The 23,334-nt window shown below is 46.6% G+C and overlaps 2 protein-coding genes across 3 annotated transcripts in view; both read left to right on the forward strand.

Moving 5' to 3' along the window:
- Positions 1 to 23,334, forward strand: part of PRDM11 (PR/SET domain 11) — a 39,543-nt gene that overhangs the window by 9,403 nt on the left and 6,806 nt on the right. For both annotated transcript variants that reach the window (XM_032187687.1, XM_032187689.1), the window contains exons 2-6: positions 4,701 to 4,819; positions 5,354 to 5,457; positions 6,175 to 6,437; positions 7,410 to 7,477; positions 22,978 to 23,165. In XM_032187687.1, coding sequence (XP_032043578.1) covers positions 4,704 to 4,819; positions 5,354 to 5,457; positions 6,175 to 6,437; positions 7,410 to 7,477; positions 22,978 to 23,165 — 739 coding nt within the window. In that variant the 5' untranslated portion in view covers positions 4,701 to 4,703. The remainder of the gene's footprint in view (positions 1 to 4,700; positions 4,820 to 5,353; positions 5,458 to 6,174; positions 6,438 to 7,409; positions 7,478 to 22,977; positions 23,166 to 23,334) is intronic.
- On the forward strand, positions 13,950 to 19,639 carry LOC116489372 (myb-related transcription factor, partner of profilin-like). The gene is made up of 2 exons (XM_032187690.1): positions 13,950 to 14,593; positions 16,358 to 19,639. Exons 1-2 carry the CDS (start codon positions 14,167 to 14,169, stop codon positions 16,939 to 16,941), a joined length of 1,011 nt encoding a protein of 336 aa, XP_032043581.1. The 5' UTR covers positions 13,950 to 14,166; the 3' UTR covers positions 16,942 to 19,639.

Consider the following 23,334-nt stretch of genomic DNA (forward strand, 5'->3'; position numbering starts at 1 on the left):
ATGCCTCATAAAGTGACCTGAAACAGTTGGCATGGCCAAGATCCTTGGTAAGTGAATGCACCTTGAGGAAAATAGTCCTCCTGGGTCATTCGTGGCTGTCGGGGGGAGCACAGAGCCTTGAATGCAGTGCTTTATTCCCCTTCTGCACTCGTCAGTAGCCAAGTGTTCTGGATTACTATTTCTGGTAATAATATGCAACTGTAGAAAAAGCGTATGAATTAAAGTCCATCTTTAACCATGGGCCCACACTTTAAAATGTTACACTAGCTATGCAAGATCTTTCTTAAAAGAAGAGGCGATGACCCCTAGAAGGCCAGCAGTGAGAAATGGAGGGAATGAGCTGTGTACTGAGGAGGGGATGGATTCCTATATGGCTGTTTCACATGCAAGAATGTCCAAATCTGGGAAATGCGCCAGTAAAACGTAAAATTAAAGCTCTGTTTTGGAGCCTGATCCACACAGATAAGAGTCTGTGGCTGTTAACTAATAACTACAAGAGGAGCAGTGATAAAGACGGCATTCTTGAGGACAGGAATTCACAGGTTCGTTCGTGCTTAACCCCATTTGGACTTTTCTTCGCACATTTGAGGTTAACGGCTCAGATGTGCTTGTGCCTTCTGTTTCCTTTATTGTTAGCAACATGGTAAAGCCACTGGAGTTCTTAATGTGTGTCTAGCAGCGATGTTACAGGTTCTTGCTTGCTTTGTAGTGAAAAAGGGAGAGATGACATGGCACTGCCTGTGCCTGTGCCTGTTGGGATTTGCAGCAGCCGCGCTGGTGTCCCAGACCTCCTAAGGGTTGTTGTGTGTCATACCATGACTGTCCGCTGTCCAAAGGACTTGGGATTGTGTGTAAACAGCACCTGGATATTCACAGCATTCCTTTGACCGAGGGATTGTCTTCCCTAACACGCTGCTGGGATTTTGCAGTAGGCTGTGTGCATGCTGACATTAAGGGGACTGAGAGTGTTGATGGTGACAGGGACATGTACATCCTGGGAATGCCTTCAGCAGTTAACCAAAGCAGCCTGCTCTGAATATGCATTGCTTATCTACATTACCTGAAACACAGCCGTAAAAATTGTCCGAAAATGAAGTGGAAGAAGGCAGTGAAAAGTGTAGAATGTGAACTGGAATCTTGTAATTGTGGAAAACTAGGAAAGAAAAAAAAATCAAAAACAGAGGGAGGTAGAATTTAGAAAAATTAAATACAGCTTTATATACATCAGGAACTTGAAGAGTCCTAAAAGCATGGTCATCTGCTGGTACCTGGAACTGGAGAAATGATGAATGTTTCTTTTCTGCAACCCAAGGAAAAGCTAGGTAAGTTGGATGATGATACCAATTACAGCAGCAGCATAGTGCTTTATGTTGTAATATTAGCTTGGGAAATTACCAAACAACAGCTACTAAAGCAGAACATTTTGGCTGTTTTGGCTAACTTAAATCGAGGGATTTTAAAAGTGCTGGCTGAACAGCTCTCTGTGGGCTGTAAACACTAGAAACTTTTTTTAATGTATTCAAAACAAGTTAGACTGACAAAAAAAATGTTCTGTGCTAGTGATTAAGTCATAAATAAGCAAGCTAATACCAAGTTTAATCTGTTCAAACTGGGATATTAGGCTACCTTTGGTCTGAAGTTGGCATCCAGTAAAATAATATGATAGCTGATAGGGATTTGATTGGCTATGAGGAAAGGGAGCATTATTTGTAATAATCCATCGGTATGGATTTTTGGAAAATAGATCTTTGCAAGCCTGATGTCATCTTGTGATGCTGCTTTATTATTGCTCAATAAAGGTAAAAGCGGTGGTGTGTCTTAAGTCTTCAGTGCACAAAGTTGTAGCACAAGTCGATGGAATACACAGCTAGAATGATTCAGCCTGTCACACTGAATAAACAGAAACCCAACTAAATGAAAGGTCACAGTATCAAGAAGAGAACCATGCTCGATCAGGTGTATTTCTAGTTGTGTCTGCTGGGATTCAGTTTCTGGGCTCAATGCTTATCAACAAGTTTATTGGTGTCCTGGAAGAAAATACAAAATTAGTGTTGGTATTTGTGGACAACGCAAGGCTTGAAAGAGTCACTAATGAAGAAAAAAAACGAGTTACTGATAGGGTCTCATAGGTCTCATGCTTGGTAGGTGAGAAAACAGCAAGTTACATGAGTATGGTATGTAAAACCAGGCACCCAGGAACAGTGACAGTAGGTGCGCTGGCAGGGGTGGTGTCCAGAGAGCTTTGCAGGAGCTAGGACTCTTACAGCAGCGCGGTGCTTTGCTGAACACAAAATCCCAGCCGGGCACGTTGGCCAGAAAGTAAATGTGGGACTTGGACACAAACATGGAAATCTTGAGCCGGAGCAGGGAGGGTGTTATCTTAGTGCAAGGTACTGCTGCAGTCCCTGCAAGAACATGGCTGTCAGTGCTGGGCAGGAATGTTGCTGATAAGTTGCAGTGAGTTCGGGGGGACCATGAGAACAAAGAGCTGGAAAATACACCAAGCGGTGAAACAAGGAACCTCCATTTGTAAAATCAATGCTACATTTCTCTCTTTTTTTTTTATTTTTATTTTTTTCCTTGCTCTTCTTGGAGATATTCTGTCGTTTAGCCAGGAATTCACTCAAGGAAGTGCCACGGCCTGCATTGCGCGGGAGGTCAGGCTGCACAGTCCTGGGGTCCCTCTTGCTTCATAACGCAGGAATCTCCTCAAGGAAGAATGGGAGAGGAAGAGCCATTGTCTGTTCGCAGGGGCATGTGTCTGCAGCTCTTCCTACTAAAAGGCCTTGGGGTTTGCGGGCAATGAAATTCCTCATGCCCTGTCCTCCAAGCTTCCCGAATGTGTGATTTTTTTTCGGACAGTGTTCACTGCAGAACATCTGCCCCACCGCCAGCATCCGCCTCGCCCGCGCCAGCACAGGCCCCGCAGCTAGTCAGCTCTGGGGCAGCATCCATCTATTTGTTTCTTAAGCAATGCCCCACATACACACAGCTGCTGCTTTTTTCCTCCTGAGCTGCTTTTCTGCAGACTTCTCAGGAAAGACCTTTCCTTCTCCTCTGGTAGCCTTGGCTGTGGAGAGAGGACCTTTCTCTTTCCTCTCTCTCTAGAGAATGCAGGCCAGGGGCTCAGCCTGCTGAAATGATAAGCACCCCCGTCCCCTTCTTTCTGAATGTCTATAGTAATTCTAAGAGAGTGTATCCTGTGCTGGATATGTTGTCAAGGCATAAATTGTGTGTCTGCATGTGTCTGATTAGGTTGATCTGAATTAGGTTGAGGCTTTGCTTTCAGTGTTGTATGAACATTAACCAGTGCTTCCTTGATACACACATGATAAAGGTCTTTCAGGCTGCTCTTTGGCATGTGAGAAGTTGGGCTGGAAAAATTAATCATTTGTCCCTCGGCACAAAGAAGAGCCACAAAGACTGGGACTAGAGTTCCTTCTTATTGTAAACAGGGTACAAATGCAGACCAGATTTCCATGGTGCTCAGTCGTCCACAAAGCGTGTGTGGCATAAGAAAATTCCTGTCCTCGGGGATTTGTGGCCTAAGAACACGAATTTCAGGATGTCCAGAGCAGAGTTGTGATGGGGATAGGCTCTTCCACCAGCTTCCCTGACAGAAGGGGACTGATCAGCTGCTGAGGCCCGTCCGCTGGGCGCTGCTTCTATGCAACGGGTCATCGGGCAGCAGATGTGGAGAAGGGGATCACAGGAAACTTTGGGGGAGCAGCCGTGAAGCCTGTCCAATTTGGTAGCAGGCCTGAGAACAGCCAGTTTATGCACTTTAGAGGAAATCTTGAGACAAATATAGCAAAGATATGAGCAACCCTCTGTTTTATTCATTGTCTCAAGCTCTGATGCTTAGTGGCCCTTCCAAAAAAAAATTAAGATTAACTGAACTAAATCTTAATTATCATCACTTGCCACACCAATGTTTTCTGGTCAGCAGCACCCTGTAGCAAGTGGTGTGAGGGGTTATTGGTTTGACGCTTGCTGTCTTTAAGTGTCATTAAGTAGTTCCTGGCTCCTGTGATGGGCCACAGGAGAAGCATTTTTGTTACAGTGACCTGTGTCTGGAAGGGTGGTGATAGCTCAGCTCCATCCACTGCGAGGGACAGGAAGATGGAGAACACGACTTGTGCAGTTTTGTCAGAGTCCTGCAGGGCATTGTTGGCACTTAACCTGTTTGTTAAAGGTGCCCAAAGCATACAGAGAGCTCCATCTTCAGAGCTGTAATATACCTTGCTCTGTTCCCAGAAGAATACCGATGTGTTAAATCCATAGGCATGGCCTGGTTCATGCTGCCACCTGTATTCCTTTTTCTTGGCATTCTGTCCCCGAAAACCTGCTCTGAAATAATTGTGCCCTGCCTTTCAGTAACACGTCCCATCAATCAGCCTTAAATTCTGTGTGCAACGTTTTCAGTGAGCGCGGTGGAGCATACTTCGCATTCCCTGTGCCTCGGGTTGCTCCACAGTGTCTCACATTTTTCACCTGACCTGCGACTGAACTGCTGCTTCGTCCCCACTGCAGGAAGGGGTTTCCACCTATGTATGCATGTAGGTGCCCCCGTTTCAGTGTGGTGGCTGTTCTTGGTGCCCAGGGTTATGGGGGAACCCGCTGGCTGGGTCCTCACCTCAGGAAGGAAGGCTGTGATTTCCTGGCTGCTCACTTTTCTCCTCCTTTGCCTTCTTTTTCAGAACATGAGTGAAAACTTGAAGGACTGTTTGAACCAGACCCAGGCTTCCTTAGGGGAGATGGTGACAATAAAAACAGAGGCCTGCTCTCCGCACCGGGACCAGGAGTATGGACAACCTTGGTACGTGGCTGAGCTTCAGTCAGATGCACTGTCGCCTCTTCTCTCCACCTCCCCGTTAGCTTAAAGTTTGAGGGGTATGCTCGAACCTCGCAAAAGTGCTAAAACCCTCTCTTGTGAGATCTGCCTCGAGGTGCATGACAGGGATGATCACCCACTCATGTGATAGACACGTGTGTGCTACACGTGCTAGTTCACACCCAGCCTTGTGCTGGCTTGGATTGAGGGCTATGCCTTGCCTTTGATCAGCACATTTTGGGGGCTGCAGCAGAGCAGCTCAGCCTTTTCTGCCAGTCTCCAGTGGGTGGGACAGGCCAGGTGCATGTCAGAGGTGGAGGTGCTCTAGCTGAAGCCACTAACTCCTGTAGGTTTAAGCCATAAAGCCTCTAAAGTATTGACTTTTGGCAGCTTAGGTGACAAACTGAATCTTTGACTAAGTGTTGTTTGGCCCCCATGGCTTGATTGCCTCTGTTTCTCTTCATTTAGTTTCCCAGGTCTCAGTAACTTAAAGTCATCGTCCTGTTGTTTTCTCCCCAGCTCTGGAAGGCCTGATCCGCAGTCCATGGATGTAGAGCCCAAGAAACTGAAAGGGAAACGGGATTTGATCGTGACCAAGAGCTTCCAGCAAGTGGATTTCTGGTGTAAGTGTCTTGGTGGTGGGGGAAGAGTAATGCCTCTTCTTATATAGAGTTCAGGCTTTCCTAATTGACAGCCTGTTGGTTTGGGGCAGGAAGTAAGCAAGGAAGGAAAAAGCCAGGGACAAACATGCGTGGGTCTTCTAAGACACATCTGATAGGGAAGCTGTTGCACAAAAGTGGCTTGTCAGTCATGGGGCTGTGCAGTGGTAGGGAGATAGGTGGTAAGTGTGCTAGAAGCATGACAATATAAGTTCAAGTGACATGGAAAAACCCCAAGAGTCTGCAAAAGCCAAAAGTATGAGACCTGAAACTAAGAAGGGAGTATGGTGTGGACAACAGCTCTTTGCTCTTATTTTGGGAAAGAAAACATTTGCCAGTTCCATTGGCATACCCTGAATATTGTAGGCCTAAGTCCCTGTTTGGCCACAGGGCCAGTGCCTGGCGTGCCATGTCTCTCTGCAGAGCACAAGATGAAGGCTGTAGGTGAGGATATTGGTTTTCATTTCCCTCTGGTGTGTGGGGAGTCAAGAAGCTTCTTGGGTAGAGAAGGTCACTGCTAATGGGTAATCTGCAGGGGTCTCCCTGCAGACAATGAATGGATTTCTCACTGCATTGGTGGCACCACTGTTGCTTGCCTGAGGTGCTGGGAGAGCATGTTGTAGGAGCTGGTGTGGGCATCCCATCTGCCTGACCTAACCCCTGCTCCCCTCACACCCACAGTCTGTGAGTCCTGCCAGGAATACTTCGTGGATGAGTGCCCCAACCACGGCCCCCCGGTGTTCGTCTCCGACACCCCGGTGCCTGTCGGCATCCCAGACCGGGCAGCGCTGACCATCCCGCCTGGCATGGAGGTGGTGAAAGAGCCCAGCGGGGAGAACGACGTGCGCTGTATGAACGAGGTGATCCCCAAAGGTCATATCTTCGGACCGTATGAGGGGCAGATCTCCAGCCAGGACAAGTCTGCAGGATTCTTCTCGTGGCTGGTAAGTGAGGTGTCTCCCTAACAAAGTGGCTTCCCAATATCACAGCTCAGGGCTGGGACTTGGGGGCACATGGAGCCAGAGCTTAGCCATCTTCCCCCTTTCCCAAAGCTCCTCTGCTGACCCATGTGGACTATGGGCTAACATTGACTTGCCATAATGATTAGGGGCTTAAGGGCAGAGATAAGTGAAAGCAGATCAGGTGACATGAAGCCTGAGTTCAGTTCACAGCTGTAGGAAGCAGAGTTTGCTTCTCCTCTCCCTCTTGCCATGTTCTTCCATCCCCACTCAGTCTCAAAGACTTCTCCAGTACCTCCTCTGCTCTGATGATCACTTCGAGGAGAGAAAAGATCATATTTAGAGCTTGCAGAGCTCACTCTCAGGCCTCCAACATCCCTTCCATCCAGCTTGAGCAGAGCAGGTGGCCCAACGGGCCAGGAAAGAGGAGATGCAATTCTCCCAGTCCATCAGGAACTGATCTACAAGCAGCCTCCAACACTAAAAAACATATTTTTTACCCTAGTACTAAAATCCTATATGAGTGAGGTACAGATATCACTAGATCAACAAATATTAATTATTGTTAAAAATAAGATGTGGGACTTGAACTCTAGGTAGGAAAAAAGGAGAGCTTCTTGTATGAAAGGCTGCTCACACTCTTCTGCCTGTGAAACGTGTGTCTCAGCTCTGCCCTGAAAAGGACGTTTTTTGTATCTTGGGACTTAACCATTTTGTCGGCTGCATCCATAGTTCTGTTACATATATTTGTACATAGGAAGAAGTCACCAGACTAGCTACAAGTTCCGAGTAGCCTCCACACAAATGCCCTGTGCAGCAGTCCATAACTATGAAAACTTAGATTCCAGCATAGTTTTATGTCCTGACCTGAGGCTAAAACTGAAACAGATTTGGAAGTCAGACTTCCTTCTGTCTGAACCAGCTAGTTCACATGTTTGCATCTCTTCTGTTCTGCAGATCGTTGACAAGAACAACCGCTATAAATCCATTGATGGGACAGATGAAACCAAAGCAAACTGGATGAGGTGAGTCCAGTTCTCTTCTACCTTCCCTTTTGGGGCTTTGTGTTCCAGAGAGAGGCCATCAAACACTCCTTGTTTTGTGCGACAGAAAAACAAACCAGAACGACACAACCACTTCCATAAAGGGTTTGCTTGTGCTCTTCAGCATTTGCTGTGTTAAGAATCCTTCAGAGTCAATGACAGGAACTAAAACAAGGATGTGTGTAGAGCATGGCTATTTTCTGGAATGAGAACAAATGATAAAGACCAAACCTACTTATCTGCTCTTAGAAATGCTGACAGATCTCACTACATTTTTTGTTTTCCTTACTTTATGTTCAAATATTTGCAAAATGCTTTGCACAAATCCGTGAGGTAGTATTTGTTCTGTTTGTATTTTTTGTCCTTTCCTAATTGACAGACATTGAAAGAGGTGTGTTTTTTTGTTTTTTTTCCTTTCTGGGCTTCACTTGAAACAGTTGTCTGTGGTGGCTGTCACAGGTAGTGTCAGCTCTGCTGTGTTATGAGAAACGTGGAGTGAGTTGCTGCAGCTCCCAATGTAGACATCATGAGCGTGCTTGTGCTCCCTCTGCCGGCCCAGGGACTCAAGAGAGCAGAACTCAAACACCAGTTAGTACTGAACCAGGAGTGTGGCAGGCTCTGGTTCGTTGACTGCAGCAGTAAGGGAAAATGTTTGAAAACAATGCAGTGCTTCAAATATCTGCGTATGTAGGTCACTCTTGCAGCCTCCTGAGGCAGAGGCAAAACACTGATGTGCCCTTGGGCATGTGGCGAGTCACTTGAACAGGACAGTGCTGTGTACTGTGGCCTGTCCCATCTTGGACCAATCCTGCCTTCAGGGGTGAATTTTGGAAGCAGTTGTTGTCAGGAAGGCATTTTGTACAACAGTTAGTGTGGGGGTTAACTGGATTGTTGGCCTGGATGCTGGGGATTTTCAGTTTTTGGTCACTGCAGGAAGCGAGTGCATGAAGTACAGACGTATAGATGTAAAACCAGTGTAGCTGATCAAAGCTGGTAGCACAACATCTTGCTCCATATGAGTCCTTGCTTGGATAACAGCTGTTTTGATACTTACGTTCATGAAGTTCTGCAAATGATCTAATTTTTCTGTAAGAATTCCAGCTATTACAGTTGTTCACTACTGGATGAGAGAAACTTCCAGTCCTGTGCTGAGACTGGAGTCGTCGCTCCCAAAAAAAGCAGTGGTATCATGGACAGTTAGGTAGGAGATGCATGTCTTGAAGTAAAGAGTGTGAAGTTCAGAAATCAGTGAGACTTTTCTGCTTGGATTATATCACCTCTTTACGTGATCTGGATGACAGTGAAAGTGGGGGAAAACAGTCTTGGAAAGCAAAAATCGTGTGATGAACTCTTCTTCCTAGTACCACCAACTTGGATTTGATATCTGGATTTATATGGGCATTACTCATGGTTCCAGCACCAAAGAACAGAATGGTCTTGTTTAAACATGTATTTGCCATGGATAAGTCTTAAGACGAATGTGGTCTGGGCCATTTTGTACAGCTTTGAAAGGCAGGGAGGTTACAGTTTTGTGAGATGGGTAGGGACAGAAAAGGGGGTATTTGCAACTTGTAGGGAAGAGGACCAGTGCAGGCTATATTTACTGATCTTTCTGTTTTTACTCTTGGAAAATACTTGTAATATCAGTACTACTTGGAGTCTGACAGACAGTACAAGTGGAGATAGCGGTCCTCAAAAAGAGTTGCTTTTGTACGTTGCTGGCCTTCCAACAGAGATGCACTCGATATTGTGCACTAGGATATTGCCTGTCACGGAGATTACCCACAGAAATCATACTTCCAGGATGCTGTAGACAGCGCTCTTTTTGTTTGTCAGATGGTGCTCTTTGCCATCACTCACAGATGGAGTGCTTTGCAAAGCAGATCTACTCACCCTCTGGGTAGGTGGGTATGGCACGGGGAGGGCAGTTTGGGCTGACTCCTCTCTCTTCTTGTAGATCTGGCGATTGTTTTTGTTGTTTGACTACCACATCTGAGTCCATTTTCATGTTCCTGCTGAGAACAATTTGTACACCACAGCACTCGCTGTTTTAATTTCAAGTCCCTGTTTACCCAGGGCAGCGGAAGGAAGGAAGGAGTACAAAGCATAGCAGATGACATGGCAATGGCAATATCTTCTTGCCCTTTCCCTCTTCAGTCAGTCAGGATGCTCCTGATACTGCAAGCATCTTCCCCTAAGCTGGCCACTGGCACAATAACACACCCTTATCTCTGTCTAGCGTAAAGTGCTGTTGTTTCCAATTCTATATGAAACTCCACAGTTTTGAACTGCAGGGGTGTGTGTAAAGCTCTTCCTATGTTTTTTTGTTTGTTTCTGGGGACTCAGTGACTGAATACTGTGAATCACAGCAAACGTCAAAAAAACTGTTGCTTTCTTGGACATAAATTCTTACACTGCTGCTGCTGAGGTTAGGTCTTCTGAAGGCTTGCACAGAACCAGCTGTTGTTCCTGTTTACTTCTGAGGAAATTCTGTTATTCGGTTGTTGGGGATCCTACTTTAAAAAAAACGGATCTGACCGAAAATTGAAAGTTGTTCAGAAGGTCCAGGAAACGTGCCCCTGTGTGTCTGTCACTTTGTTCAGACCGAGGTGCAGGATAGGAAGCACCTGCAAGCTGGTGGTGCCTAAACGAATTGCTGGAGTGCAGTGCCTCGTGTGGGGGGTCTCCAGGCTAATTTTGGCATATATATTCTCTGTCCATTCTTACATGGGACTGTCTCAGTTCTTGGGTTTTTAGTACAGTTGAAATTCATCCTCTCCCTCAGCCCTTGTGAAAAGGCTAGTGCAAATTTCATTCATCTCTTTCTCTGTTGCCTTCCTCTCTGTTCCCTTCCCCCTCCAAAACATGATGACAGAGAGGCCATGGGGAGCAAGACTGTTTTATATCTTCCTTATAATGGAGATGTCTGCGGGTTGATCGTCGTTCAGCACTAGAGCTTGGAAGGGACCTCTGGAGGTCACACATTCCAGTGGCTTACTCAAAGCAGGACAAACCCGGATCAATACAACTTTAAGCAATGAGTTTCTGCTTTGATTTTAAAGGACCTCTTTAAAAATACATATATATATTATAACCAGGGTTACTGTCACTATCCTTGTGTTCAGGAGGAGTGAAAGCCACAAGTCATTTTGTTGAGCTTCATATACTGCTCTCTGTTACCTTCTAGCAAGTGGCGCAAATGTTCTTACGTGTTACAGACAGAGAGTTATGCAGAGCAAATGGATCCTAAACTAAAGCACTGCAGGACTGTGAGCACTGTAATTTATTTTTTTCCCCAGGGTTATGGAGCAACTACATGCTTGCTTCTTAGAAGCAAAGGCCTTTTAGAGGCTTAGAGTTGGTTGATGTCGTTGTAAGGGTGATCATTAAGTGCCCACTGCTCATGTAGTTTACAACTTCACTTTTCGTTTTAAAGAAACAGCTGTGGAGTCTTACACTTTCAGATTGACCTGGGCTACAGAGGAGATTAAAAGCCCCACAGCTGTGCCTCCTCTGGAGCTTGTAAAACCCACACAGCATCCCCAGAGAAGTACTTGCAGCTGACAGTGACTGCTCCTAGTGATAACCTGCATGTTCGGGGAAATGCATGAGCAGAAAAATCTCTCTCTGACAGAAACTAGTAATATTGTCAGCATTTTTAGGAGGAAGAGGTTAATATGCCTGCTGGGAACCTAACATTAGTTGAATTAAGTGATCAAAACTGTCCAGAACTCATTGCTCTTTGTGTGGCGAGTTTGTTATTGCAATACTTACGTTGTCGTAAATAGTTTTGACCAAAGTCCTGCTGGAGCAGATGTGAGGAAGCCCTGAAACCTGAATAGCTGGGTCTGCTAGACGTTGTGCTAAATGCAGTTAATGGGATATCCTGTCTGGGAAGAGTAAAAAGGGGCTCTAATTCCTCGTTGGTGCAGTTGTGCTGGTGACAGCAGCTATAGGTTCAGCAGAGGAGAAAGAGCACAGATTTCCTGACCCCATCAGAGGCTCTGAGCAGCTCCTGAGAGAATTACATACTGCAAGTCCACCTCTACCAAGGGGCACTTAGCAAAACAGTGTTACTTCTTTTCACCAGAGCAGCTTGTCAGTGCAGGTTTGTTTCCAGTGCATGGAGGCATTGATGGTACTGTGCAGCTGTGGGTACTCAAAGAAAATACACACGAAGCTCAGTTTTGCTGGATATGATAAAAATCAAATAGTAAATGTTCTCTTGCTCAGTATTTCACATAGCCTTTCCCCCCCTCTTCCAGTGTTCAGCTGGGAAAACTCCTTTTTCCTTTTTTTTTTTAATTTTTTTAATTTTTTTTTCCTGGAGATCAGTGTCCCAAGTGCTTTGCTGGCTCTCCATCATTTAATTACCATCTTCCCTAAACGTTCCTTCTGGCCCTACATAAACGAAGCTTCACCAAATCAGTATCTCAAGGATTAATTTACAGTTGTCCCGGTGAAATACTTCTGTGCACTTAGCTCCCGGCTCTCCCCGTGTGTGCCTTGGGTCTGAGCAGCATTTCCCACTGGTGTTTCAGCTTCAACCAAGGTTCACAGCTTCTGACACTCTCCCTGATGGAAGGCAGCAGTGTCAGCAAGATTTGTTAAACAGAAGTGTAACAGTGCTAAGAAGAGACTAGGATGATGACTGACGAGAGTCACTTTACCTTTTTTGTGAGTTTTTCTTAGTCTGAAGCCTACAAGCTCCTTCCACATGAGTGTACCCCAAACCACCTCCCTTTTGCTGGGCCATGGCAGCGCTGAAAGGCCTGGGGTGCCAGCAGGGCCATCACCAATGTGGGACAAGTGAGGCCTTTGGCTCATTCCAGCTTCTCAGAAAGTATTGTGGGGTGGCTGAAGTCTGGCTGTGCGAGATGGGACATCCAGCCTAGATTTTAGGATTAAATGTCATTTCTTGGAATGGGAGGGTCTGAGCTATCCCAGTAAGATTTTTTTTTTCTCCCTAATATCACAATAATGCTAATAACAGCATTTTTGCTTTCATTTAATTTGGGAGCATGAACAGAAAATTTAGCATACAGCCAATATGTTTTCCCTCCCACAGTGTCACTTCAGAGCAATGTTAAGGTTGTTAGGTGTCCTAACTATGAAGATGTTTTACTTCTGTGTTACATCTTGATATCCTTTTTAAACGTTAGTTTGCTAGGTTTGTAGTAATGGTTTGGGGAATGATTTATATTAAAGCTGAAGTCTTTTACCTCGGATGTGTTGTGTTCTCAACAAAAAGTCCATGCCGACGCAGATTTCTGAGAACTTCCTTTTAAAATACTTAGAATTATATCACATGAATGCTGAAAAAGTTGACCTCTCTCAAAAAAGTCCCCAACATACCTGCTTTTAACTGCTTGAAGAGAAGTAAAAGCAATCTTTTCTAAAGTGTATAACACTAGAGGAACCGTTTTGACCTTTTACTTCACTCTGTTATAATTCAGATCAACACATGCACTAAGATATCCCAGTGGTTCTTCTCATCCACAGCCGCCTGATCCCTTCAGTGCTGCATTGCATGCTTACACACAGGTTCCCAGGCTGCAGATTATTCCCCTATCCACAATCCCACCCTGTTTACACACAGAATTGCATATTCACACAATCCGTTTCCTCCTTCCCTAGGGAATAGATAAAGTTGGTTTTTTTCCCCAATAAAAAAACATATTCAGGACTAATATTTTGCTTATTTTTTAAAGTTTCCTTTGACTGTAGCTGGAAAAATGAATGCTCCCGACCCCCCTTTGGAGGCGCCACACAGAATTGCTGGTTCTCAGAATGGCTGCGGCTCCTCAGTGGGCTGAGGCTGCGTGTTGTTCTTTTGAAGCACCAGAGGCTAGGCGCAGGATCCTGTCAGCAGCAGTGACAGCAAAGCCTAGCCAAGAAAAGCAAGTGGGTGGCCTCATTCCTTTTGAGAACAATAGGAAATGGCAACCATTTCTGGGTAAAACAAAAGCTTACTGTGAAGCAGACAGACGTTGGAGGCTCAGTGCCGTGGTGCTGAAGAAGAGACTTTTCCTTAGGAAAAACAAATTACAGAAATTGGCCATGAATCTACTTAAAATCTCTCTCCCCTGAAAACAAAAATAAAAAATCCACTTTAGTGTGTAGCCTTTGCATGAGATCCTGTGAGTTTTAACAAAAAGGGTAGTGTAAAAGTTTCCATGGTATGTTCTGCCAGGCAGAACAATGAGATATGTTTCAGGCCTCTAAATTTCCTCAAGAACCTGCTTTCAAGCAATGACACCTTGAAGCTAATTCATGAATATGATTGCGAGTCCTCATGCTTTTTTTTTTTTTTCTGAATACAAACTGCAGCAACCGATACAAGGCTGTACTGAAATTCTCCTATGTAAGCCAGGGCATCAGGCTAAGTGTAAAATTTGATTTTAACTGCTAAGCTGAGAAGGCTCCTTCACACTGCTCTCGCTTGGTGTTTGTCTTTCGTTGTTTGTTTTTTTTTAAGCTTGTAAGTTGCCTCTTAAAAACAAAACGACTGCCTTTTCCTGGTGCGATAGAGGGAAAACGGAGAGGCTGTTGAGGGTGGGGGGGAGCTGGATCCCACCAAACTCCTCTGCCCAGGAGCAGCACTGGTCAAGTGGTTGGATGCAGGGGGATACTTTGCGCTGATTTCCTTTTACCCAATTGTGCTTTGTGGGATGTTCAACCCAAGGAACATGGCTGAACGAAAGAGGAAGCCCAAGTTTTCCAAAGAAGAACTGGACATTCTGGTCACTGAGGTGACCCGAAATGAAGCCATGCTGTTTGGGAGGGAGACCATGCGTCTATCCCATGCTGACAGGGACAAGATCTGGGAAGACATAGCCAGGCAGATCACATCAGTCAGCCAGGTCCCCAGGTCTGTAAAAGACATTAAACACAGATGGGACGACATGAAGAGAAGGACCAAGGACAAACTGGCATTCATGCAGAGGTCCCTCTCTAGCCCCAGCAGCAAGGGGCGGCCCTCGGCCATCGTCCTGACCGCCCACGAGAGAGCCATCGAGTCAACACTGCATTCATCACGCCAGATGCACGGCTTCCGGAGAGCGGATCTGGACGTGGTTGACAGCCCGTCAACGAGCTGTAAGTATCATTGCCTTAACACCTCTCTGTCTTATGCTTGCCTTTCTCAGTTTGACACTGGAGGAGCGTTGTGTGTTTTTGTGAGGTGCGGGGTTGCCCGTCAGGCCAGGTCCTGCTGCAGTGTTCGGTTTCATGGCAAGGCTCTGGTGATCGTGGGGTGATGAGATGGATTGAGGGAAGGTTGTTTCTGAGTTAAGATCATCTCCTTTATCTATTTATCTAGTCCTTTTCCATTCTGTCTTCTAAGGGTAGACATTGGATTACACTTTCTTAACAGGTCATAAGCCTGAACTAATCCTACAAGTGAGGGAACAGCAGTAGTTGAAGTGCAACTGCCTCCAGTCCGTGAAAGAGCGTTTGTGAAGGATTAGGAGTTCTTCATCTTGCATGCACCCCAGTAAAACGGCAGAGCTGTCAAGCTGTGAGCCGTGTGCCTGTCACTAATGGATCGCTGCATGGTAACCATCTTCCTTTCAAGAGGGCTGTTGGGTGTAGCTCAGTCATCACTGCCACTTGTGGCAGGAGGCCAGGCCACCAGTGGTTTCTTACTAGTGGTCTGAAGGCTCAGTGCACGTGCTATGAAAAAGGTAGATGATAATGGCTCCCTTCTCCACTCTTTTTTAAGAAACTACTGGCCCTGCTTTCTGAGTTAATCTTCCTGCATCACTACTCTCGGATACCTTCCGGTGCTGAACCACGAGCTGCTTTTTGCAAGTCTTTCCCCAGTTGCGTATATATGGTTTTCTTGTGTGGTGGTGGAAACTTCCTGGTCTGTGAGCTTGTAGAGATACACAGGAGAGAAAGAGGAGATAACTTCCTGGAAGTAGGCCAACTAATACATCACGGATGGCACTGTCCTATCATGTTAGGTCTTATCTCATATCTGAAGTAACACTGTTAGTGGGAACGCAAGGACGAAAATCTTTCAAGTACTGATGAAGTGGGACTTGGTCATTCTTTGCATCTATCTCGGGAGCCAGTTGTGCTATTTCAGAGGTAAAATTAATACAACTTGAGCAAGGAGATAGTGGACAGTTGCAACAACTGAAATATCATCTCTTCTTATACTTGGCATGCCTCTACCCGTGAACTGGCACATCACTAGATATTTATCAGACTAACAAGAGCTTTCTGGTAGTGTTTTGCTTTGATTTTGTTTTTGCATCAAGTGTGCTTGCCCAGTAAATATGAGGTCCTGTTGCTGCTATGCCTGACTGCCTGTTCACCTTACCCAGTGGTGGCAAGCCACATAGTGGCCTTGCAGCACAGACTTTGTGAGCAGCAAGTGCTACATCTGTGTCTTTCTTGATGAGAAGGATGTAAGAAATAATGTGGGAGCAGGGGTCTGGCATGAGGAACCAAATGTGTTGGCTATTTTGAGGCTCAACCAAAGGCCAGGCACCTTTGTCTCCCCAAAATACTGGAGTGTTCTAGCTAGTTGTGATTTTGCAGAAAGTGAGTCATTGCTATGGTCTGAAATTGGTTGATCTTCTAGTAATGAATAATGCTATGTAGAAGACACTGTGGCAGCTTGGACTCCTCCTCAGTTGGCTGGGTTTGCCCACTCTTCAGGCCTCTTGTGGCTAAGCTTGTCAGCCAGCTGCTAACCTTGCAGCGCGTGCATGTTGAGTTACACACCAGCATCTACAGGCTGCAGGGGTGGGAGGGGAACTCTTTTTCCACACGCTTTGAGATACCTTGAAACAGAAGTCAGAGTTGTGAGGGTTTTCATGTTAATAATTCATGCTTCCTTTTCTGTTTAAGCTGAAGATGAAGAGATGCCAGGCACTTCTCGGGAACACTGCTCCTCCTCGCTGAAGAGGGCCAGTGCAGGAGTCAGCCAGCTCTCTGGGCCCTCCTTCCTCCACACCTCCTCCTCGTCGGAGCACTCAGAAGCTATCAGCCAAAGGCAGGAATTGCACCGTCCATCACCACGCACCTCCTCGTCCTGCAGACCCCCACGCCCCCGCACAAGGAGCCCGCCCCTCTCCAGCTTCGATCGCCAGCTTCTTCATTCCCACTCGCAGCAAACAGAGCTGTTCAGGCAGTTCTGCCAGGAGCTGGTGGCTATTCACAGGGACATGGCAGAGAGCATGCATGTCATCGGTCAGAAGATGGCTGACCTCACCAGCCAGGTTGGCCAGATGTGCCAAACCCTGTCAGAAATCCGTGATGGGGTCCAGGCTTTCCATAGGATACAGGGTCCTAGTGTCGTGCAGGGATCTCTTCCGCAAGCAGCTTGCACAAAACCAGCCCCTGAGCCCAGTGCAGAGTCTAACCAAACCCCCTCAAAACAGACTCCTCCTGCACGGACTACCAGGTCACGAAAGAGAAAGCACCATTTTTAGTCTGCTTCTTGTAAAGAAGGGTGCCCTGTGCTGAGCTGCTGCATGCTCACGTGGCCTCTACATGTATATTAGTACTATGTGGGGAAGGTCAACAGCCACCCCCAGCCCATCCATCCCCCAGCTAACATCCAATAAAGCACTGTGAATTATGGCAGCTGAACAGTAGTGCTGTCCCTCTGCAGTGGCAAAGAGGAATCTCAGACCTTATAGAGCTTGGGATGTAGGGCATCTTTCTATTCATAGAGATTAGGAGATTTCACTGTTTTCCCCATGCTTTAAACACTCTGTAAGCTAAGAGATACAGTAGGGAATCATTATCTTGATCTCTTTTTGTGCCTGTGAAACATTATTTACTGAGGCAGTGTCCTAGAGAGCTCCCTTTGCAATCAACCCACAAATCTACCCTAATACAGCCTTCCCATCATCTTCCTGTGAATTAGTGTATGCGCTCTGCAGAGTCTTAACTAACAGATGCATCCTTACAGCTCTAAAGATTTATTGCTCATTATTTTTATCTTGTGTTCAGCAATAATGGGCAATTCAGGGCTTACTGTGACTGTTAGGCATAGGTTTGGGGAAAGGTATACAAAAGCAGAGCATATGCAGGGAAGGGAAGAAAGCTCAAAGCTGAGAGAGCTTTCTGCCATCAGAATGACAGGAGAAAAGATCTAAGCTTTGTGTGGCATTAGACTGCTGAGAAGGGCTGCTATGGCATGTGCCTGGATGCTGCAATACCACGTGCATTTATATCAAATAGTTTAATCTTTGTCTCCTCCAGTCTTATCTGAAACCCTCACCTACCTTTCACAATTGCACTTAAAATACGGTTATTTCGTAATATGACAGCTCTTAAACAAAATTGTATCATATTATTTCCTTGCATGTTGTAATCTTTAGTTTTGAATCACCTCTCCCTCCTCAAAATGTGAGAGACTGCACAGAAACAAGGGAAGATACAGGGCCTGCTTCTGACCTCAAGGACAATTTGGTTTTGTGTCACTGTAACTCTGTCAACTTCAGTACAGCTACTTGGGACTTGCTCAGTATTACTTAGGGTGGAATCTGTACTGTGTTCTTCTATCATGAAGAGTTTACAACCTCAATTCCCAGCTGTATAGTTTAAGTTCTTGAACATGTTGCTTTTATACTGCTTCCTTTTCCCTTAGAGATGCAAGAGAGAACTGTTAAAACATTTTAATTGCTTTAGTGCTGCATGAGGTTTCCATGTACAATCCCAATTCCTAAACTAATCTTTAATAATGTCACCTCAGGTGGTGATAACATACATGACAGCTTTTTTACAGCATCTCTGTTTTCCGCTTGATTTGCACATCTGCACCTACTGTGCTGCCCCCATCTCCGGATGAATCTGGACCATTATCATGTCATGCCTCAGCAGGGAAGAGGGCCGAGGTGTTATCCACATACAGTTAGCACACCACTGCTCTCTGGGCTGTTCTATTGTGGGGAAAGGTGGGTTGCTGAAAACTGTTCAAGTTAACATGAATACCCATCATCACGTAACGTGTGGGCTACAGGCTTAGCCAAAAAGTTGTATAGATTTCAGCAGGAATGGAACGTAGACAGCACAGAATAGCAGAAGGATGGCTCATTTTATGTCTTCTTGAAGGATTTTCTTCAATCTGTTGGCCTGTCCTTTGAAAGCATAGTGCACTAGCTTCTCTGATGGGAAGGTGACTGTATGTCTCCTGTGTCAGGCATTCCTGATGTTCTTTTCCTTTTTTCTTCTTAATTGTTCTGTAATCCTAATTCGAGTAATTTATTTTTAGTGGTTTGGTAAAAGGCCCTGGCTCAAGGAAGTAGAGGTCTGGTAAAAAGAAAGACCTGCTTTCTTCTGAGGAATGACCCGGTTTGGTTTTGTGCAAAGGAAGTTCCTCACAGTGCTGGCACCAGACCAGGGCACTTACCTTCCTGTGAGGATGTCCTTTTACTTCTGTTGTACCGTTTGTGTTCTGCAAAAGTCACAGTCTCTCTTCAGTTGAAGGGAAGATTGGGGAAAATGGTCTAAGTGGATCTAATAATATGAATCATGGAGAAATGAAAAATGGTGATATGTTTTAAAGGCTTTCTGAGTCAATACAGTGCTGCTGCTATATATTAGAGGTAGGATTTTATATTTTTATAATAAATGGTCCCTGCTGATGTTCTCCCATGGATATACTGATAGGATTAGTTCCTTTGATGTTGTCTGGGGGGATTCCATGCGGGAACCCTCAGGTCAGCAGAGGAGGAGGCTCCCGCCAGTGCTGAGCGCTGGAGGGAGTTAGGGGTGCTGTTGGCATCGTCGCTGCCAACAGTTTGCCTGCACAGATGCCTTGAGAGAGAGAGAGAACCCGTTGTCCTTGCACAGGAATTGCAACCTTCGTACAACCCCCCAGAGGCTGGGCTCTGGTCTGGAGAAGGGACCTTGTACTAAGGACTGACTGAGTTCTCCCCCAGTTTCCTCTGTGGACTATTACAGATTGGCCCAGCTCTGGGGACCTGTTGCCTGCCCTGTGTAGACCCCTTGGTGGAATGGCTTTTCTGTACTGGCTCGCAAAGGATACTTCCTCCTGCACACAGCATGTTAACTGAAGTAAGTGCCCGTGTTAAAGCAAACTGCTGTGCTCAGCCCCGCTGTCTCCATGTCTTGTCCATGCTGAAAAAAATCCTCTCTCTCAAAGTATTTTTGTTAAGATTGCAATAAATATATAACACTTTTAACACAGCTGCTGTTGAGTCATTTGTTTCTCTCATCAAATTTCTGCCTGAACATGTTACACGTCGCTCCAGACCCTACCCGTCACAGATTCTGAGTCTCCTCAGGAGCGCTCAGCATCAGAGAGCCGGGGCGGTGGTTGAGTGGTGGCCCCCATGGTGCCTGCCTGGACTGCTAGCAGCTCTCCTGCTGCACCTCCTGCCACGGCAGCACCGTGACTTGACCCACCTTGACTTTGGAAAGACCCGTGGCCTTTTCCTGGTGGTGCTCTGATGACAGGCTATCCACAGAGCATTGCTGGGGCTAGCCAAAGGATGAGCAGTGGAGGGGTCAGCAGGGAGGGGGAAGGCATGGGGCAAATCTTTGGGAGAGGAGCAGAAGCCTGAGCTGCTGGCTGCAAGGTCTCCCTTGTACCCCACCACCTCTCCCAGCTGCTCCTGTTGCCTTGCTGCTGAGGCTGGGAAGGAGAAGGCCCTGGCTGCCAAAAAATACTTTGCCTTTTTTTAAGTGTGCTCACTGGACTATCCCAAAACGTGACAATTTGGCTTTCTAAAAGGGCCATGGCTTAGAAAAAAAGGACTATGAGGACAGTCACAGCTGGGGCAGGTGCCCCTGTGGAGCTGTGCTTCCACCAGCCATGGGGTTGATCCAAGCCTCCACAGCAGCAAGCAGAGCTCGTAGATGCTCTCCTTCAGTGCCAGGACTGTCTCAGCGGTTCGTCCTGAGCAGCCTGGGCAGAATTTGTTGTCCTCAAGCCTTGCCAGGAGCCTTGTCCATCCCAGGGCCCAAGTGGTTGGGAGGTCCGTGCCTCAGGGCAGATGAAGCGTCCTCCTTGGAGCTCCAGATGGCTGGGCCTGCCCCAGCAGTGGTCCCATCCCTGCTCCTCCTCCAGGGATCACAGTCCCACAGGAAACCTGCTGTGACAGCGGTGCCATTTTTGTCCCAGGTGTCTGAACAAAGGTTTTTTGTTGCCTTTTACCAGTTGCGTGTTGGGCATGGGGTCTCCTCAGGCAGTTTGTGGCCCTGCCTCTCTGAGCAGAGTGGGGTTTAGGAGTGGCTCAAACCATGACGTGCAGCAGCACTGGGCGTCTTAGCCCAACAAGTGGAATTCGAGTTTTATGCAATCCTTCCTAACCTGTGTAATTTGTGCCTTTGGGGCTGCTGGAGTCAGGGCTGGGCAGCGTTGGTTGGAAAGCATTTTTGTCTTTGTGGATGATCTCATCCGCATTTACATTACCTCAGGAAATTATCGCAGATACAACCTTTCTCTCTCACAACGTAAACCAGCTCTGGGCTGCCAGCAGCCATGAAGAAACGTGTTAATGACCGTATTATTCCATAACTGTCTGCGAAGGGCTTTTTTAACCTCTCAGAGAGAGATCTCCAGTGCCAGTCGCTGCTGGGCAGCAGCGCTGACAGACTCTCGGAGGCAGAACCTTGGAGGAGCTCAGGGGCAGGAGGAGAGCCAGCAGGAAAAGCACACTAATGCTTAATAAAATACTTCATAAGAAAAGAGAGGAGTGGCTAACCAGTCTCTCCCCTCTTTGTACAAAATAGTGTTTTAGAGAATTTTCTAACCCTCATTGCTGGGAGGCATCCTGGCATTTTGCTAGCATGGGGGAGAGCATCTCTGAGGATCACCCACGCAGCAGAGCATCAGACTGACTGCAGCAAATGGCTGCATCTTCTGGGTGCAGTGGCAGGTCTGTCTGGATGACCACCACAGCTTTTGTGATGACTAACATCCAGAAGTGTCAGCCTGGCAGCAGCAGCTGAGCACCTTTGCTGGACCTCCTTCCCACCACAGTGCTTCAGGCCTCTGCTCCTTCTCAAATGCATAAACCAGTGGTCTAAAGGTTCATTAGTTTTGTCATAAAAAATACATAAAAATAAGAGTTAATAAAAAGTCAATGGCGTATTTTGGCAATGTCAGAGCCTGTTTAAATAATTGCTGAAGACTGCAGAGCATCCTGGGTAACACAGCTGGGAAAAATGCAGCTGATTCCAGGCACATGCACGGTTGCTTAACATTAAAACCAGAACTGCTGCAGCCTTGGGCGGTCTGAGACATTGCCGACTCATTTTCTGTGTTTTGTGGGAAGTTTGACCAAGTTTATGACCTTATCTGTGTGGGTGAGCGTGGTCACATGCATGTGGGCTGGTGTCTTTATCTGTGCATGCACGTGGCCAGAGAAAAAAGGGCATTCAGAGAAAAATTGACAGCTTCCTTAAGCCAAGAAAATGCCTGTGAGCTAGAAGGGAACGTTTGGGCAAGGGCTGGTAGCAACACACTGCTCGTCTCCATCAATGTCACTGCAGCAGGGAGTGCTGAATAACTGAGGCAAATGGCATATGAGAGGAAAAGGTTTTCAGCTGTGAACCAGTCAGGTGTGCTGGCAGGTCTTCTAGTCCTGGGCAGTTGTCAGATTGTACACAGAGGCAGCTAGAGCCATTATTACCAAGCCTTTTCATGAATAGTATGATCCTACCTATAGATCTCTGTCTAACCAAGTTGCACAGGGTGCCAAGTGGTTGGAGTAGTGAATTAGTATGTTTCTGCTGAGCTGAAACTTAAACGTTTTATATCTGGAAGACAAACCTCATGCTCAGAAAGCAACTTTTCTGTTGGCACTGCCCAGAGGTCCCCACAGCACGGTGCTGGCATTTCAGTTAGTGTTTCCCTAGACTTCAGGGCTGAATGTCAAAATGCAAAATCTTACAGTACTGGCACAAGCTTGGTTTCCTTTTGGACTACCAGCAAATACCCCTGTGCATGTTGGCTATCTGTCTTTCTCTCCTGAGTTATCTCAATTCTGCTTGACCAAGAGGAGAGAAGCAAGGAAATCTGGTTTCTACTAAAAAAGAAGATAATGTTGGGAAAGACACCAGAGGAGTGGCCCTGCCATATTCAGGATGCCCCTAAGAGCAAAGGAGGTCCTGGGATGTGAAATGCTGGTAGGGAATCTAGAAGTCCTTGTTTCCATCACCAGGCAAAGAATCTTCTGCCAGTGAGAACCTGCATCACCATTACTGGCAGAGATACTCCTTCAGGTGGGATGTACAGTGTAGTAGTCGCTTCCCCAGCAGAAATGGACTCACTGGTTTAGTGCTCCCTGGGTGTCCATGCTCGTTGTCCTGTACCTCTGGCAATTTGCACACCATTGCGTATAACTCCATGCTTTCCAGTCTGGCTGTGTCGATGGCTCTCTCTAAAGGTCATTCCAGCATCATCACGGTTGTCATCATGGTGCAAGGGCTGGGAGGGGCGCAGGAGAGAAAATGTGTGCTTCACGCCTGCCTTCTCACCTCACCCTCAGGTATGTGATCATCTCCCGGGAGGAGAGGGAACAGAACCTGATGGCCTTCCAGCACAGCGAGAGGATTTACTTCCGTGCCTGTCGTGACATCCGTCCTGGGGAGAAGCTGCGGGTCTGGTACAGCGAGGACTACATGAAGCGGTTGCACAGTATGTCCCAGGAGACCATCAACAGAAATCTCACAAGAGGTGAGTCCCTCTCTTTCCACCCTTTCCCCAGTCCCCTTTGGCCGCCACGTTGGTTGCACCAAGTGCAGTGGGTGAAGTAGGTGATGCCCAGGCTGTGCGAGGAGAGCTGCCCTTGTACACGCAGCTCACATCTGGGCAAGAGCCCCCAGTTCTGTGTGCCATGGATGGA

Source organism: Aythya fuligula, chromosome 5, assembly GCF_009819795.1.
Source record: "Aythya fuligula isolate bAytFul2 chromosome 5, bAytFul2.pri, whole genome shotgun sequence".
NCBI lineage: Eukaryota > Metazoa > Chordata > Aves > Anseriformes > Anatidae > Aythya > Aythya fuligula.